The 14,407-nt window shown below is 39.8% G+C and overlaps 1 protein-coding gene across 22 annotated transcripts in view; it reads left to right on the top strand.

Moving 5' to 3' along the window:
• KIAA1217 (KIAA1217 ortholog) overlaps positions 1-14,407 on the top strand; it is a 372,954-nt gene that overhangs the window by 279,785 nt on the left and 78,762 nt on the right. For all 22 annotated transcript variants that reach the window (XM_062633607.1, XM_062633605.1, XM_062633609.1 and 19 more), the window contains one exon: positions 11,853-12,051. In XM_062633607.1, coding sequence (XP_062489591.1) covers positions 11,853-12,051 — 199 coding nt within the window. The remainder of the gene's footprint in view (positions 1-11,852; positions 12,052-14,407) is intronic.

The following is a 14,407-nucleotide window of genomic DNA, read 5'->3' as shown; positions in this document are numbered from 1 at the left end:
ACCTTCCTTTCCAGCTCTATTAATTTTTTAATTTAATCTAATTTAAATACAAATTATGTTTTGATTCTCAGCCAACATATTTTCAGTGAGGAAAATGACTGACTTTTGTACGTTTTTATTAATCCTACACTTAATATCTCAAGGTCATTGTTTTAGAAACCTGATGTTTTCTTTTTTAAATTCTATTTCTTCTGTAGGTTCCTATTTTACTAACTATATATGAGTCAGTCTGGTTTTAAATTGTGGTCTGACTTAACATGGAATCTGAAAAGGAATAGTGGTAATGCATTTTGGCTACCCCAACATCACAGTTTGTCAGTCAGGACTAATCTTATACGACATGGTATTCTGACTAATCTAATGGGACAAAGTATTCATGTGGAGTCTACCCAGAAAACAGAATTCCAGTTGTGGGCCCATTAAAAATTTCAGCTGCAGCTTTCAAAATGAAGGTCTTTTCTGGCTAAGAGGTCCATCAGAAATAAGCACTTGTCTCATCAATCTGCAGCCTGTAGACAAAGCAGGATATTAAAGTAAATTAATTCACTGTGCAAGAGAAAATGAAATGTATTTTAGAATATCTATTTGAAAGCTGGGAGGTTTTCCAGCATGATAACTGTGGGAAAAAAATTATCTACCAAAACTGTCAGAGTGAGAATCAGCTGAAATCTGGAAAGTGCTCAAAAGCTTTCGACAAACTTCACTTGCAATTTGCCTGGAGGAAGCAGAACCTGACAAGCACCCAGCGAGGCAGCCAACCTGTGCCTGCATTGCAGCTTGCTACTGTCACTGCCCTGGTACCTCTACAAGAAAATGAAGACTGGCAGATGTTTTCACTTGTAGTCTCTCATGTGGCACATCTGTACAAATGATGGGCCTGATCCTTTCTAAGAGCAGGGGCTGGCATCCTCTGTGGTAGGGCGGTTGATGTGATCAGCCACAGCCCTGAAGGGCAGGGTACGATTGCAACCTCTGATTGCAGTAACAGCTGTAGGGGCTCCTGCAGGATCGGGCTGTACCTAATGTAGGGTTTGATTAAGGTAGAATATGGTACAAGGAGGGATTTCCATAAATGCAGAAGGATTTGGGTTTGAGAAGTTATTGAGGAGGGTGGAGCTTTATGGCTTGAGTGGAGCAAGCACCTTCTTGGGGTGTCACAGCCAGGATGCCCAGCCACTCCAGTCCAGATGGATAAGGAGCAGAAAATGACAACACTCCTTGCTGGTAAACCTGTGCCTCAAATTAAGTGATATGGAAAGGCCTCTGCAGAGATGTCTGCTCCTGCCAGCATTTGCCTTTGATTTGCCTTTGGAGGGTTTACTTGCACAAGTAAAATTGCACAAATGCGTAAGGATTGGCATGAGGAGAGTCTTAAACAATCACGGAGTATTCTGAGTATTATTTGTTAGCGCCCCAACCCCAAGTTTTAGCAGGCACAGATTTTAGTGTCTGATAAATTAGTTTGTTGCCACCTTCCATGGAAATGCTGTTACTGAATATAGTAGTAACACCTGGAACTTCTGTAGCATTTCTTGCAGGTTAAAAAGAAAGTCAGGCTGTAGTTACAATTTTACACATAGGAAAAACTGCAGAGGGGGATGGTGTCTTGGTTGCAGTCACCCAGTGGTAGAAATAACTCTCAATGCATATGTATGCAATGTACTGTAAGACTTACACAGAAAAATAGAAATGCTAAAGGTAGGCTTATATGTTATATTGGTGGTAATTAATTGTTATTTACTATTTATGAGCTGGAAATTAAAATATGCATGTTAAACCGGGCAGATGTGTAAATGGCCGTAGACTTAAAAGAGAAGCCTGTGATTTCTTAGCAGTGGCACTGCCCTCTCTGGTTCCTTAGGGCATGATTCAAGCCTAATGAAGTCAGCAGGATCTTCAGTTTAATTCATGGGAGAGGAACTCCCTGGGAACTGCATTTCAAGTAAGACTGAGTAAAGCTTTAATGTATTCAGTCATCTTAAAGAAATTTTCCCTATCTTGTCTTTTTACAGTGTATGCAAAGCAGCCAACTTGCAAAACCGTCACGTAAATATTTGCTGTCATGGTTAGATACATTCACATTGGCTGGCAGGTCTATAGGAAAAACAGCCTGAAACAACTATTTTCAATTACTGAATTGAAACACAAACCCTGGGAAATTATAATATACTAAGGTACCAGGAATTTTCCTGTCCAGGAATTCTTTTTAAATTATAGCTGAATTTTCTAGACTTGGAAAGAAAAAAAAACACACAACTCTTACCTGAAATATTTTTCATCAGACAAGCAAAAGAAGGTAAACAATCATATTGACATATCGTACCACTGAGAGTCTTTTTCTGTTTCATTTATTGTCCCTACAGGGTTTGTGAAAGACAGGAAGAGGGAAAGACAGCCCTTCCCAGGCTAGCACTCATGCACTCGGTTATTGTTTACTTAACAGATTCTTCCTCCTGTAAGAGAATGTCTTATGTGTACCTGAAAAAAAAAATGCTTCCAGGAAGCAAGGTCTTATTTAGTACATACTGTCTCAGCAGAAGCACATTCAGTCTGCCACAAAGAAGCCGGTAAGCAGTGTATGATGCTGAATTTGACTCCACTGCAATAGGCCATATCAGCATGGATCCAGTGAGTCTATTGCAATGATACTGGAGTAGATGTGCAGTGTACTAAATAAAACCATTAGCTATGCAAGTCTGTATCTGTCACTGCTATATCTGTTAAATGGTTTTTGAGTGCAGTCTTTCTATTTATTTGCACTGCAGTAATACTAAAGGACCTCCGCTAAAACCAGGACCTCACTGTATTGGGTAATACACTCCTAAGAAAATACTCATATTGAATGGCCTTGTGACATGGACAAACCAGAAGTAAAAGTGGTGAAGATAAAGGGAGAGGTAGAGTAATTAGGGTCCAAACTGATAAACTGAATAAAGCTACACCAGGGTGGCAATGGCTTTCCTCTACCCCAAATCATGCCCACATAGAAGGTGCAATGTCACTGTCCTGCTCTATCACCACTTACCCTGATTTAGCAGCAGCAATTTGGGTTTTCAGCATTTGTTGTCAGCTGGAAGAGGGATTTGGCAGCTGAAATAGCTTATGCAGGCCAAACTACCCTTCAGAGGAAAGGTAGGAGGCCAGATGGAGTTGTCTCATGGGTCATATCTGGCACAGGAGCCATCACTTGGACAAATTTGATCTAATTTTCACGTTAGGTAAAATTTCTAAGTCTACCTCTCATATAGTAAGTCACACAAACACCAGACCCTTCCATTTACACATGGGCATGCAAATTAAAAAGTGTATTACAATTCCATGCATTGCAAGAAGTGCAAGATTTTGGCTAAGCATAGTACTAGCCTGTCCCTCAGTACAGTTTAGGATTTGCTGCCAGTGCTGACAGCAAGTCTCTGAGGACAGCTCTTGGATGTAGTTATTGCTTCCAATATTGTTTATATATTTAGGTAGTGATCCTAATGCATACTTACTATGCTGGGCCTGAGTTCAGGTTTCTGTTCTCAGAGGAAAATACTAAGGCCATCTCTTGTTTTTGTTTTCATTCTCTCTCTCTCTCTCTTTTGCATTTTTGGCTATGAAGTTGCCCTATTTAAACAGGGTTAGAGATTAATCTTTGCCTCAAGAGACTTGTTGATAGCGGACTGATTAGGGTACTCTCTTGAGACAATGGGGCAATGGTCTGAGCAACTCTCAAGATGGAAGCCCTTCTGAATAGTTTTTTAACTACTCAAGTGTTTCATAAAAGGCAGGTACTCTGTAGCATTGCTTCTACCCAGTTACCTTCTGTGATGAATAGCCCACCTGTGGGTATAAGGGCAATTCCGCATGTCTCTCATAGTCTCCTTGTAGCCACGTAGGGTTGATACCAGTAGCCTTCAAGGTGAGTAGGGCTTAATGCTTTGAAGTCTAACTGGCAGCTGCTTTTCAGCTGTTTTTCTTCCTTAGGGGCCAGTAATTTTTGGCATCAGCAACATGGCTGTTGGGATTGAATGAACCGTCAGCAGAGGCAAGTCTGATGCTAGACTGGGAGAGCTTTCAATACGCTGGAGGGTCAGATGGCCATTCACTGGGACCCCAGTGAGCCAGGGGAATGAATGGGTTAGTGGGAACTTCATGAAGCTCCACAGAGGCAAATGCAGGCCTTCAGCATGGACAGACTGGCTTTGGAGCAGCTTTGAAGACTTAGGGTCTGACAACAAGGTAAATTGGTGAATGCAAACCAGAGTAAATGCATCATGGCAGAGCCTGTGGGGCCTCTGTCTGAAAAGCAGCTCTGGCTCATGAAATTTCTAGTTCATCTCACTGAACAGTTCAGTTGTCTTTTTTATATTTTGTCATAGAGTATCATAGGATTTTTGTGTTCTTCCACATTTACTGACATTGTTTTGTCAGTTAGGGATATGAAAAAGTCATCTTGCTGGTCAGTTGGGCTACTCTGGCAAGACCAAGGGTTTTTATGCAATTACTGTCCAACAGCCACCCTGCCAGAACACTGTTTTCCATCTGGGGAACTAGGTTAAACTGAAATGTTCCCTCAGACTCAGATGATGGAAGTAACTGTCTACATGTGATGGACTTGCTGACTTAGGTGTATGGACAAAGCTGGGGTTTAGCAATAGGTTATTTCACAGGCTTTATCTGCAATCAAATAGGACAAATACCAGTTTTTCTTTGTCAATTATCAATTCTGCTTTTGGTTTTGATTTTTCTTCTTAGCCATTTGAATGTGTAAGTTTGTAAAAAAAGTGCTGGCATTTGAGTGGCGGTTAAAAATCTTTATTTCTTATATGCTTTTGTAGAAATTTTATGTGATTACTGAATTTTTCATGTGTTTTTTCTCATTAGGTAATAAATCTGTTGCAGAATTAGCAAGTTGCTATAAATAGCAGAAAAGGACAAAATAGCAGTAAGAAATAGTACTGGACTAAATGAAACAGTTCCTGCTCTTACTGAAATTGTTCTCAAACAATACCTTGAGTAAAATTCTTCAGGCTATTCTGGATATATAAAATAAGTAATTGTTTTTATTTCATTACAAGATCTACTTTTTTATTCTCTTGGTGCTTTAAGATAGCTAAGGATATTTATAGACATTTTCTGAATGTGGAGGACAGATTATCAGCAAGGAGTAGCTAATGGAAGCTAGTATGAGAGCTTCAGGCTAGAAATACCACAAGGATCATGACAATGACCTCAGACTAGTTGAAAATGCATGTGGTGAAATAGGAGAGTCAAGTCTTGAGCATGTGTAAAGTAAGAAATTCATATTGAGGAATTTCTTCCACACTGCAAGAGCTGTCACTGTAATAAACTTATGTCTGCATAACTTTTGCAGGATTTGGTGATAAGGATATCACCTATGTGTTATCCCTTTATCTGATGGCTGGGGGGAGGAACAATATGACCCTATGCCATCCTTACAATTTAATATATTACACTTTTGTCAAATAGTTTGTTGTTTGTTTTGGTTTTTTAAAGTAAATTTGTAAACAGGATTTTGTGGAAATTCTTGGCAGTTTTTATTGTGATCTCCTCTGGATTACCCTTAAATATTCCAACAAAATAGCTATCAAGATTTTAAAAATTATCCTTAGTTTTTGAAACTGATGCAAGTCTCAACTAATGATTCAATGTAAATATGAGGAAGAAACAAGGGGGCATTTTTTCACTTTTGCTTGCTAGCATTGCTGCTGACCTCAGTGTGAGGGAAAATGCAGATAGAGCTGGTTGCTCAATGGACATATAGTAGAAGATCAAGCTAAACCAGCATGAAAAGACAAATATTGTCCATCATCTCCAAAAGATACAGTTAACTGATGGTTAGGTAAAGAGTGAAACAAGTCTAATGACAATTTTGGCAACCTCTGACTCAATGTTGTATTATCTAATTTACAAAACGTAGATCAACTTGATTTTAGGCAGCTCTGACTTCGTTTCCTCACCAGGTACTCTGTATTTCTTCACCTTAAGATAACAGCTTTCTTTGCTAGTTTATCTAATTTTCCATCCCTTATATATCCTGTACTAATTCCTAGTATACTTTTTTTTATGTTAACCCAACATGATCTGAAGGTCTCCTGTACATATTCCTCTCTCCCCACCCCATTTTAGCTATACCTAGCTTTCCACCTTTGATTTAAAGAAATTCCAGAGCTTCCAATGCATCCAGGTTTTGGTTGCTGTAGTTCAACCAGCTTTATTAATTACCTGAAATTTTCAAATTGGACATGAAATTTCCAGAGGGTACATAGAGTAGCTATGTTGGAAGAGAGTAGCAGTGCCTTGATGACACCAGTGATTTCTGGTTCTATGGGAAGGTTTCAGTGCTGCAGCACTCAAGCATCCAACATCAGCCAAATACAGATATTATCATAGGTTAATACTTTTCTTCAGATAGGAGCCCATGGATGAAAGTGTTGTCAAATCTTAATAAGGTTTGTCAGTTCAAAAATTTGTAAGATGTCTTGCCTGTGCAGGGAGTGTCCTGTAGCTTCACAGGAAAGAAAATCATGAACTCCAGTTTAAGCTTGGACTGTATTTTATTTTATAATATTGAGGAGTTATTTAACTCCTCTGCCTCAGTTTTCTCTTCTTCATTCTTGAGAAAAAAATTATGAGAGAATTTGTGAGTACCAGTATTTTTCCTTTTGAACTTCATTGTGTGAGAGGATTGACTGATGTTTGTAAAGGTCACAGGAGGTGACTAAGTCATGTTTGTTAACTTATTATTGATTTATCACATATTTAGCTTTTCTTTACTGTTGTGTGCTCCATATTTTTCTCTCTTAAACAACCAGGGTAATTCATGTTCTGTACATAAAAGCAAGTTGTGATTAAAGCTCTTCTAAGCATCTAAGCTCCCCAGCACTGAGGTCATTGTTAGCAATATAACCATGATAACACAGTGCTTAGTCAGGGTTAGGTCAGTACCATGTATTAGACAGAGGTGCTGAGAGATACGAGCTGGGTGGTGTCATGCCACCTGTGTAACATTAGCTTTTGCTATAAGGAAAAAACGTTTACCAGTTGTGATTAAAGAGTTATGATCTTACCTGTATGGGTACAGTGCTGAGCCATTTTGGCTCTGTAGCTCCTTGCTTTAAAGCCAGCCTTGACCCCGTGAGTTCACATATGGTTCACTGTTACACCATTTGGGCACATCCTTGACTGCTAAGTATGTTTTACAGCCCAGTGGCAGTATCTGAGCTGAGCAGCTTGCGATGCATCTGATGCATCTGTGTGAGCTGCAGTAGCAGCATAGGCAGTCCTCAAAGCTGTGTTGGCTGGACTAAAAGTGCAGGATGGCTGCTCTGGGCACCCTCTAAACCTAGCACTGGTGTGTTCAGCTTGTGCAGGAGGCATCGCCTATGTAAGTCAGGTTAACGGTGCATCTTTCATTGCACTGCATTTCATTTCACGTAGACCATCCCTGAGAGAAATGACAAAATATTTTCTAAGTCCTTCTGTCACTGGCCCTTGGTAAAAGGGGAGCAGAAAGCCTTTTGGGTTTGAAAGAGCTTTATATGCAGGGAAGAAAAGTGTGATCATGTGGTGTGTTCGTATGACCATCATCAGATCTGGGGTTTATGCTTGTAAACCTTTCTTTGAACATGTCCTTTCACCTCTCGGGTGTTTAATTTCCCCTACTATAAAACAAACCTTTCTGCTGACAGGAATGCTGTGAAGCAATTTGTAAAGAGGTTTAATTTTCTAAGGCCTGGCTTATATGTAAGTGTTTTCTGCTGTGGCCTGTATTTAATACCATGACCTGTTGCCAATGGGTGAAGAATAATCAGAAATTCCAGAGCTATTTCTGAAGCTAAGTTACACCACTATGATGAAGGGGAAGTCTTTTAACACTGCAGTTTGCCTTGTAGCTGTCAGAAAGGCCAGGGCTGGGATTACCTAGGAGCAGCTAGAAGTGGTGGCCACAGTGTTGTCTGACTTGTGCTTTCAAAACATTCACATGGTGTAGTTTCCCTGTTCACACTGATCTTTGTATCTGTCCTCCAAGGGCAGCAGGGCATTTTGCAGGCGTATGTGCTTTTTGGTTTATAAAACTTGGGAAAATCTTCGTGTTTCAGGTAAATCCATTGTAACAGAAGCATAAGTGAAAGAGGGACTTCAGGGTGCTTGGAGATACTAACATCCATTGTGCATAACTTTCTTTCCAGCAGCATTGCTGGAATATATACTGTGCCCTTACAAAAGCTATGCCTGAGTTATATTCTATTTCTTCTTGCTTTAATTCTCCATGGGAGTAATTTTTCAGCTGAAGGTAAAACAAACCTCAGAGCTTCAGCAGCTTCCATGAAGCTGGGCCTGTGGGTATTGCTGGTGTTCAGAGTTTCAACCAGGCAGTGTGTGGGAGAAAAATAATGTCAATGACTTAAAATAATGGATTTTGAGTCTCTTTATTCTGTCATGCTGAAACAGGATTTTTAGAAGAGAGCAGTTAGTTTTGTCAAATAGGAAATGCCCTGAAGCATTGCTATATCATGATACAGATCAAACAACTCAAGAGAAAAGGCAGTAGTATTTTTTAAGGGCATGTGATTTAAGGGAGTGTAAGGAAAAAAGAATTTATTATGTCTTTGAAAATGTCTTTTTCCTCTACAGTGAGACTGTGGCCAAAATATTTCTCTGAGTTCTATGTTAAAGCTGTCTATTTTAAGGCATGATCTTTTTGGATAACATGAATATTTGCTTCAAAAATTCAATACCTAAAGACAACTGTAATTTTGTTTTGGATCAATATTTTGTGGAAGTACTGGAGGACAGGCAGAGTCAAAACTGTCCTGAAAAGATTTAGACTTCTGTATAAGGAACATTTTTCAACTCTACTATTTCCTTTTTATTAATGGTTTCAGTAGCTCAATATTCAGCATGGTTTTAGTGGCCTGAAATGCAAAAAGTGCATTTTCTGCATTCTGCACTAATTTTTAAACTGGGCAGAAAAGAGTCATGCACAACTGTAAAGCTGATATTCAAAGTCTGTAATTTTAGCCAAAAAATCATTTTTTGCCATTTAACCCCAAAAAGTTTCAAATGCCAATATATGGAAGGTTCCATATGTTCTTCCTAGGAACTGAAAGCTATCGTAAAAAATGAACATGGTTTTGCACATCTTGGAACAGTGAAATAAGTGCAATCATTTAAAAACATAGAATCATAGAATAATCAGGGTTCGAAAGGACCTTAAGATCATCTAGTTCCAACTCACCTGTCATGGGCAGGTACATGTCCCATAATCTATGCTTGCTTAGGTTTTTTTTACGAATGTAGTTAGTTTCTGAATTCTAATGAATATTCAGCTGCATAGAATATTTGAATGAGCACTGAAAAGCCAATTTTACCCAGAAGAAATAAAGGATGTCAATTTTTTTTTTAAAAAAGGAAAATAGTTGGAACTCATTAAATAATGGCATTAAAAATAAAATTTGTAGGAAAATTCTCCTCAGTCTCTGAAAGAAAACTGGTTACTTTTTGGTCTGAAACAATTTTTCCAGCCAAAATAAAATGGGAGTTTGGAGTAGAATTCATTAAAGGTCTGATTGCAGTCTTAACAAAAGAAGAGCTCTCAGCTCTTGATAATAGTAGAGAAATGATGTTGACAGCTCCATTTTATAAAAGCAGCCTAATAACAAATAATAGTTAGGTAATGTTAAGTCGTCTGTTTACTATTCAGAAAAATTAACATCTTCCTTCCCTAAACACAAGCACAATTATCTACCCACTGATTGTAGGAACATCTGACGACGTAGGGCTCATTCCTCTCCAGCAATTATGGATAACACAGGGGCAAAAATACTTGTGTCTAAGGAGAAAGAGGGCTCATTTTAGATTAAAATGCCTTATTTTCATTAAATGCCTTTATATTCTAGGACCTTAGCTTTTCCTGTCGCTTTTGCTCAGTGTTTGTATCTCAGCAGCGTGAACTGCCCATGCCATTGCTGATGACTTTCAAGCAAGAATCACTGACTTACCATCAAAGTTTTGTGATTTATTGAGATTTGGTGATGACCCTTTTGTTCTCAAACCTCCTGTTTGTATTGGAAGGGAGGGTTAGGGCTCCCTGACCCTTAGGGAACATATGGTGCATACGTAAAATATTGTGCCTAATTTTAGCTTACCATTGTTGGTTATTGGTAGATGCAAAGGCATGGCAGCGCCTGAAAATGTAATAAAGGCTTCAGCAGTTTAGCCTGAGTGCTGTCCTTCTACCATTGTGTGACTAGCCACATTCAACATCCAGTTCAGGGTGGGATAAAACTGCCAGAATTCAGTGTAGATGTTTCTGTAATAACTAATTCTGATATTGTTTTCCTTTTCCAAATGCTTTCCAATGGCTAGATAGCTCTTGAGCCATTTGTCTCTGGTTGTACCTCTCAGACAGCTGGTGGAAATACAAACTTCAGTAGTATTTTTACTGTCTTTTCTACATATTTTCTCTTCCATCTCATTCTGGGCTGCTAAATGTCTGCAAAGTGGGTGCACCAACGTATACTGAGGGCAATGAATTTGGAAAGCAGCTTGGCAGAAAGGAATTTAGGGATCCTGGTGCGCCATTTCAGCAAAGGCCAGTGGTATCCTTGGCTACATTAGACAAAGTTTTGCCAGCAGGTTGAGGGAGGTGATCCTTCCCCTCTACTCAGCACTGGTGAGGCCACACTTGGAGTGCCGTGTCCAGTTCTGGGCTTCTTGGTAAAAGAGAGACATGGACATACAAGAGAGTCCACTGAAGGGCCACAAGGATGATTAACTTGGTTGAAATATCACAGCTAAGAGGAGAAGCTGAGAGAGCAGGGATGGTTCAACCTAAAGAAAAGAAGGCTCAGGGGAAGGCTCAATCAATGTATGAAAGCATCTGAAGGGAGGGTGCAAAGAAGACTGGCTCTTTTCAGTGGTGCCCTGAGACAGGACCAAAGGCAGTGAGAGCCAGCTGGAATATGTGAGGTTTCCTCTCAGCATTCAGAAACACTTCTTCACTGTGAGAATGACCAAGCACTAGCACAGGTTTCCCAGAGAGGTTGTGGGGTATCCTTCCTTGGAGGTACTCAGAAACTGTCTGGATACAGTCCTGGGCAAGTGGCTGTCAGTGGCCCTGCTGGAGTGGGAAGCTTGGACCAGATGACCTCCAGAGCTACCTTCCACCCTCAGCCACCCTGTGATTCTGTGATCTGCCATTTCATTGTTTTTTTACACCACTGTAGAAGCTATACCTGCTGCAACTCTTATGGATGGCAAGAGAGTGAAGGCCTTTCTTCCTGGCACAATGCAGTGCGGTACAGAGACACCTGAGATGGCCCAGAAAGAGCACAATGTGCTTTCAGAGATAATGCATATTGAATTGTGAATATAAAATTCCTCATGCTATAGTGGGGGTGTTGTTGGGTGTTAGGCTAAAATATACAATTCATGTTTAAACAAAACTGGTTGCTATAAGAGAATAAAATTCTTCCTCAGCTGCTTTAAAAAAAAGTACCTTGTGATTTACTAACACTTTCTACTGCAGAGCAGACTTGGTGTATTTGGGATTCTCCCTTAGTCTTATTAGGGTAAACTTCAGATTTATCTAACTGAAGAACAGGCTTCTCAGCAAAGTGCAGTACTGGGCAAGCATATTTATCAAGGTACAGCCATATCACTGTTCTGTGCTCTATGCCAATAGTGTATTGAAAAGGAAAATGTTGTATGTGATTTATGAGTAAAGAATGTGAGCTGATTTTTCTCTTCTCATGAGATTGGTCAGTGTTTCACATGGACTTTGAAACCCAGATCATTACTGTGCACTTAAGAATATGTAACGTGCTATCATATTTTGCTTGTAGGTGTTTTATATCTTCAGTATGGAGATGAAACAAAGCAGTTAAGGATGCCGAATGAGATCACAAGCACAGATACAATTCGTGCCCTTTTTGTAAGTGCCTTCCCCCAGCAGCTATCGATGAAAATGCTGGAATCACCCAGTGTGGCCATTTACATCAAGGATGAGAGCAGAAACATATACTATGAACTGTGTGATGTGAGGTAAGTAGACAAAGAATTACAGCTGTTGGGGTTGGGGTGGGTTTTTCTGTAGTGCACTTAACAGAATAAAAAGGAGTGGAGTTGATAAGTATCTGACAGAGAGTGGCCTGACACATAAAGGCATGTTCAGTGGTATCTGAGTAATACGGGAGGTCTGGTCTGACACTGCCGTCAGCTGTAGGTGCAGTATCTGTTGCACAAGACATTGATAAATGGAGTACCTTGTTCAAATATTCTTATAGTATAAACAGGTTCACATATTTAATATTTTATTGAATTCTAACTGAGACATAAATATTTAAAATATGGAACAAAAAATAAGCAATTACAGAAAACCTGTTCTTTTTCTTTACTGGTAGTGCAAAGCCTGATCCTTGTGAGCCTGAAGCTGCAAACATGAATGTCACCAATATCCTCACAAGAGTGCCAACTATGCATCATCTAGCACTGCCAAAGGTGTGTGGCACTGGTGACCCCTGCTGCAGCAGCCCCACCACCTTCCTGTTTTATGTCAGGATGCAGCAAGTAATGCAGTCACTTCCCTTCACGAATTTAGAGCTTGGTCAGTAAATCATCTGACTAACATCTGGGAGCAAATTTCTATCCTTTATTCTGTGTGAGTGCAGCAGCTTATTTAGCCAGGTTCTGTCAGTCCTGATGTCTGTGCTCTATGAGCAGAAGGACCAAGTTCTCAGAGTCCCTAGAAAGTCCTAAGTTATGCAGCAGCAAAGCTCTCAGGCACACCTCAGACACGTTGCACTCTATAAATCTGTACAAGAAAATATGCTAGTCCTTTGTGCCATCCTTTTCATAAGAAGTTACATGTTAAAAAGAATTGAACAGAGGAGCATAAGATGAAGGAAAAAGCAGAAAAGGTGTTTCATCTCTCCCAATCTTCCACTAGTGCAAAAAAATGATGTGAAAGTAAGAGAAGTGTACTGTCCACTGCTGCCTTGTTTGCTCTTGGAGGTCCTATGGCTGAGGTGCTTCTCCATTTCTTGTAGTTAAAAGAGCAAGCTGGAGCTTTTCTAGCCTTGACACTTCCAATTCTCCCATTCCTCAGTCTTTGAACAGTACTGCACTCCATTTTCTCACCTCTGCCTTGCTCTCCTCAGGCTGCCTATCCAGTGTCTTGTCATTAGCCAGCCTGTTTCAGTTTTTGGTTTTTATCTTCCTTGCTTTGCAGACCCCCACACCTCTGTTTGTCCACTGTAATACCTATGTTAAGACCCATCTGATTCTTTTGTATCATCATCATTCATCAGGTACTCAAGTTTCTTATACATCAGTCTATTCACAAGATCTGATCAAATGATTGAATCAAGATGAGGGTTACTATTTCTCTGTTGCCAGATTGCATTGTTGCCAACCATCATCTGGCTCATCAGCTCCTTGTGTCTCACTTTATCCTTCCATCTTCCCTTGAGTTTCAGACTAACAGTTTATGACTTCATCTCCTCCCTGCCCCCAAGAATATGATTGTTGATTATCTTAATACCACTCCACCTTTTTTTCTCTTGCTCTCATTGCAGGCGTCACTCTGCCAACCTCAGACCTGGCTCAGTCTCAACATCTGCTTCCTCTGTTCCTATGCCTGTATTGTAGAGCATTTCTAGAGGAAATCCCATGACCCAGCTGACTTCCTCCATAACAAAATTCCCTTCTTCAGTTCTGCTACCCTTCTCACTAGGGAAATCCCAGCAACTGTGAATGTCTGTAGTTGGATGACATGAATCCTACCTCTTCTGTCCAAACTAATATCTTAGTCTTCTCTTTAATATAGTCTCATGGATGATTAGTTTCAGCCTAGCTTATGTTCTCCTTCATTAGGCCATCACAGTCCTTTTCCTTTTATTTTTTTATATTTTGAATCCCGGGGGACAAAGCACTATCTTTTTACTTAAGCCCATAACCCGGTCCTTTTCTTACAGTGGTTCAAGTCTTTACATCCAGTGTAGATTTCTGATTTTTTCTCTGTAACATCCCTATGGTGTAGCCTTTCCTTTCCACATACTGAAGAAAACACTCAGCAACTTCATCAGCTTTTTAATAGCAACTGCTATAATGGTCTTTTCCGAGCAGTTGACACAGGTAATCTTGTTCACTCTCACCCATTCAAATGAAGCAACAAAGATGATTCTCCTAGTTTCATAAGCAGACTGTTTCACATGCTTTTTCTTTTCATTTGTCCTCTGGCTGTATCTTTTCCATCTCATTAAATATAAACTACTTGTCTTCATTATGAAGGCTCCTCCAAGCCCTCTTCAACACCATTTTTCATTTCTTGTTTAGTACCAAGTAGCATCTGCTTCCACTTGGCAAATAATGCCAACTTTTATTGTAGATGTCTTTAATT

The sequence above is a fragment of the Pezoporus occidentalis genome, unplaced genomic scaffold (assembly GCF_034315485.1).
Source record: "Pezoporus occidentalis ecotype Australia unplaced genomic scaffold, CSIRO_AGI_Poc_V1 ctg40, whole genome shotgun sequence".
NCBI lineage: Eukaryota > Metazoa > Chordata > Aves > Psittaciformes > Psittacidae > Pezoporus > Pezoporus occidentalis.
Note: the sequence above shows the minus strand (reverse complement) of the source record. Positions and strands in the feature narration are given on the sequence as shown.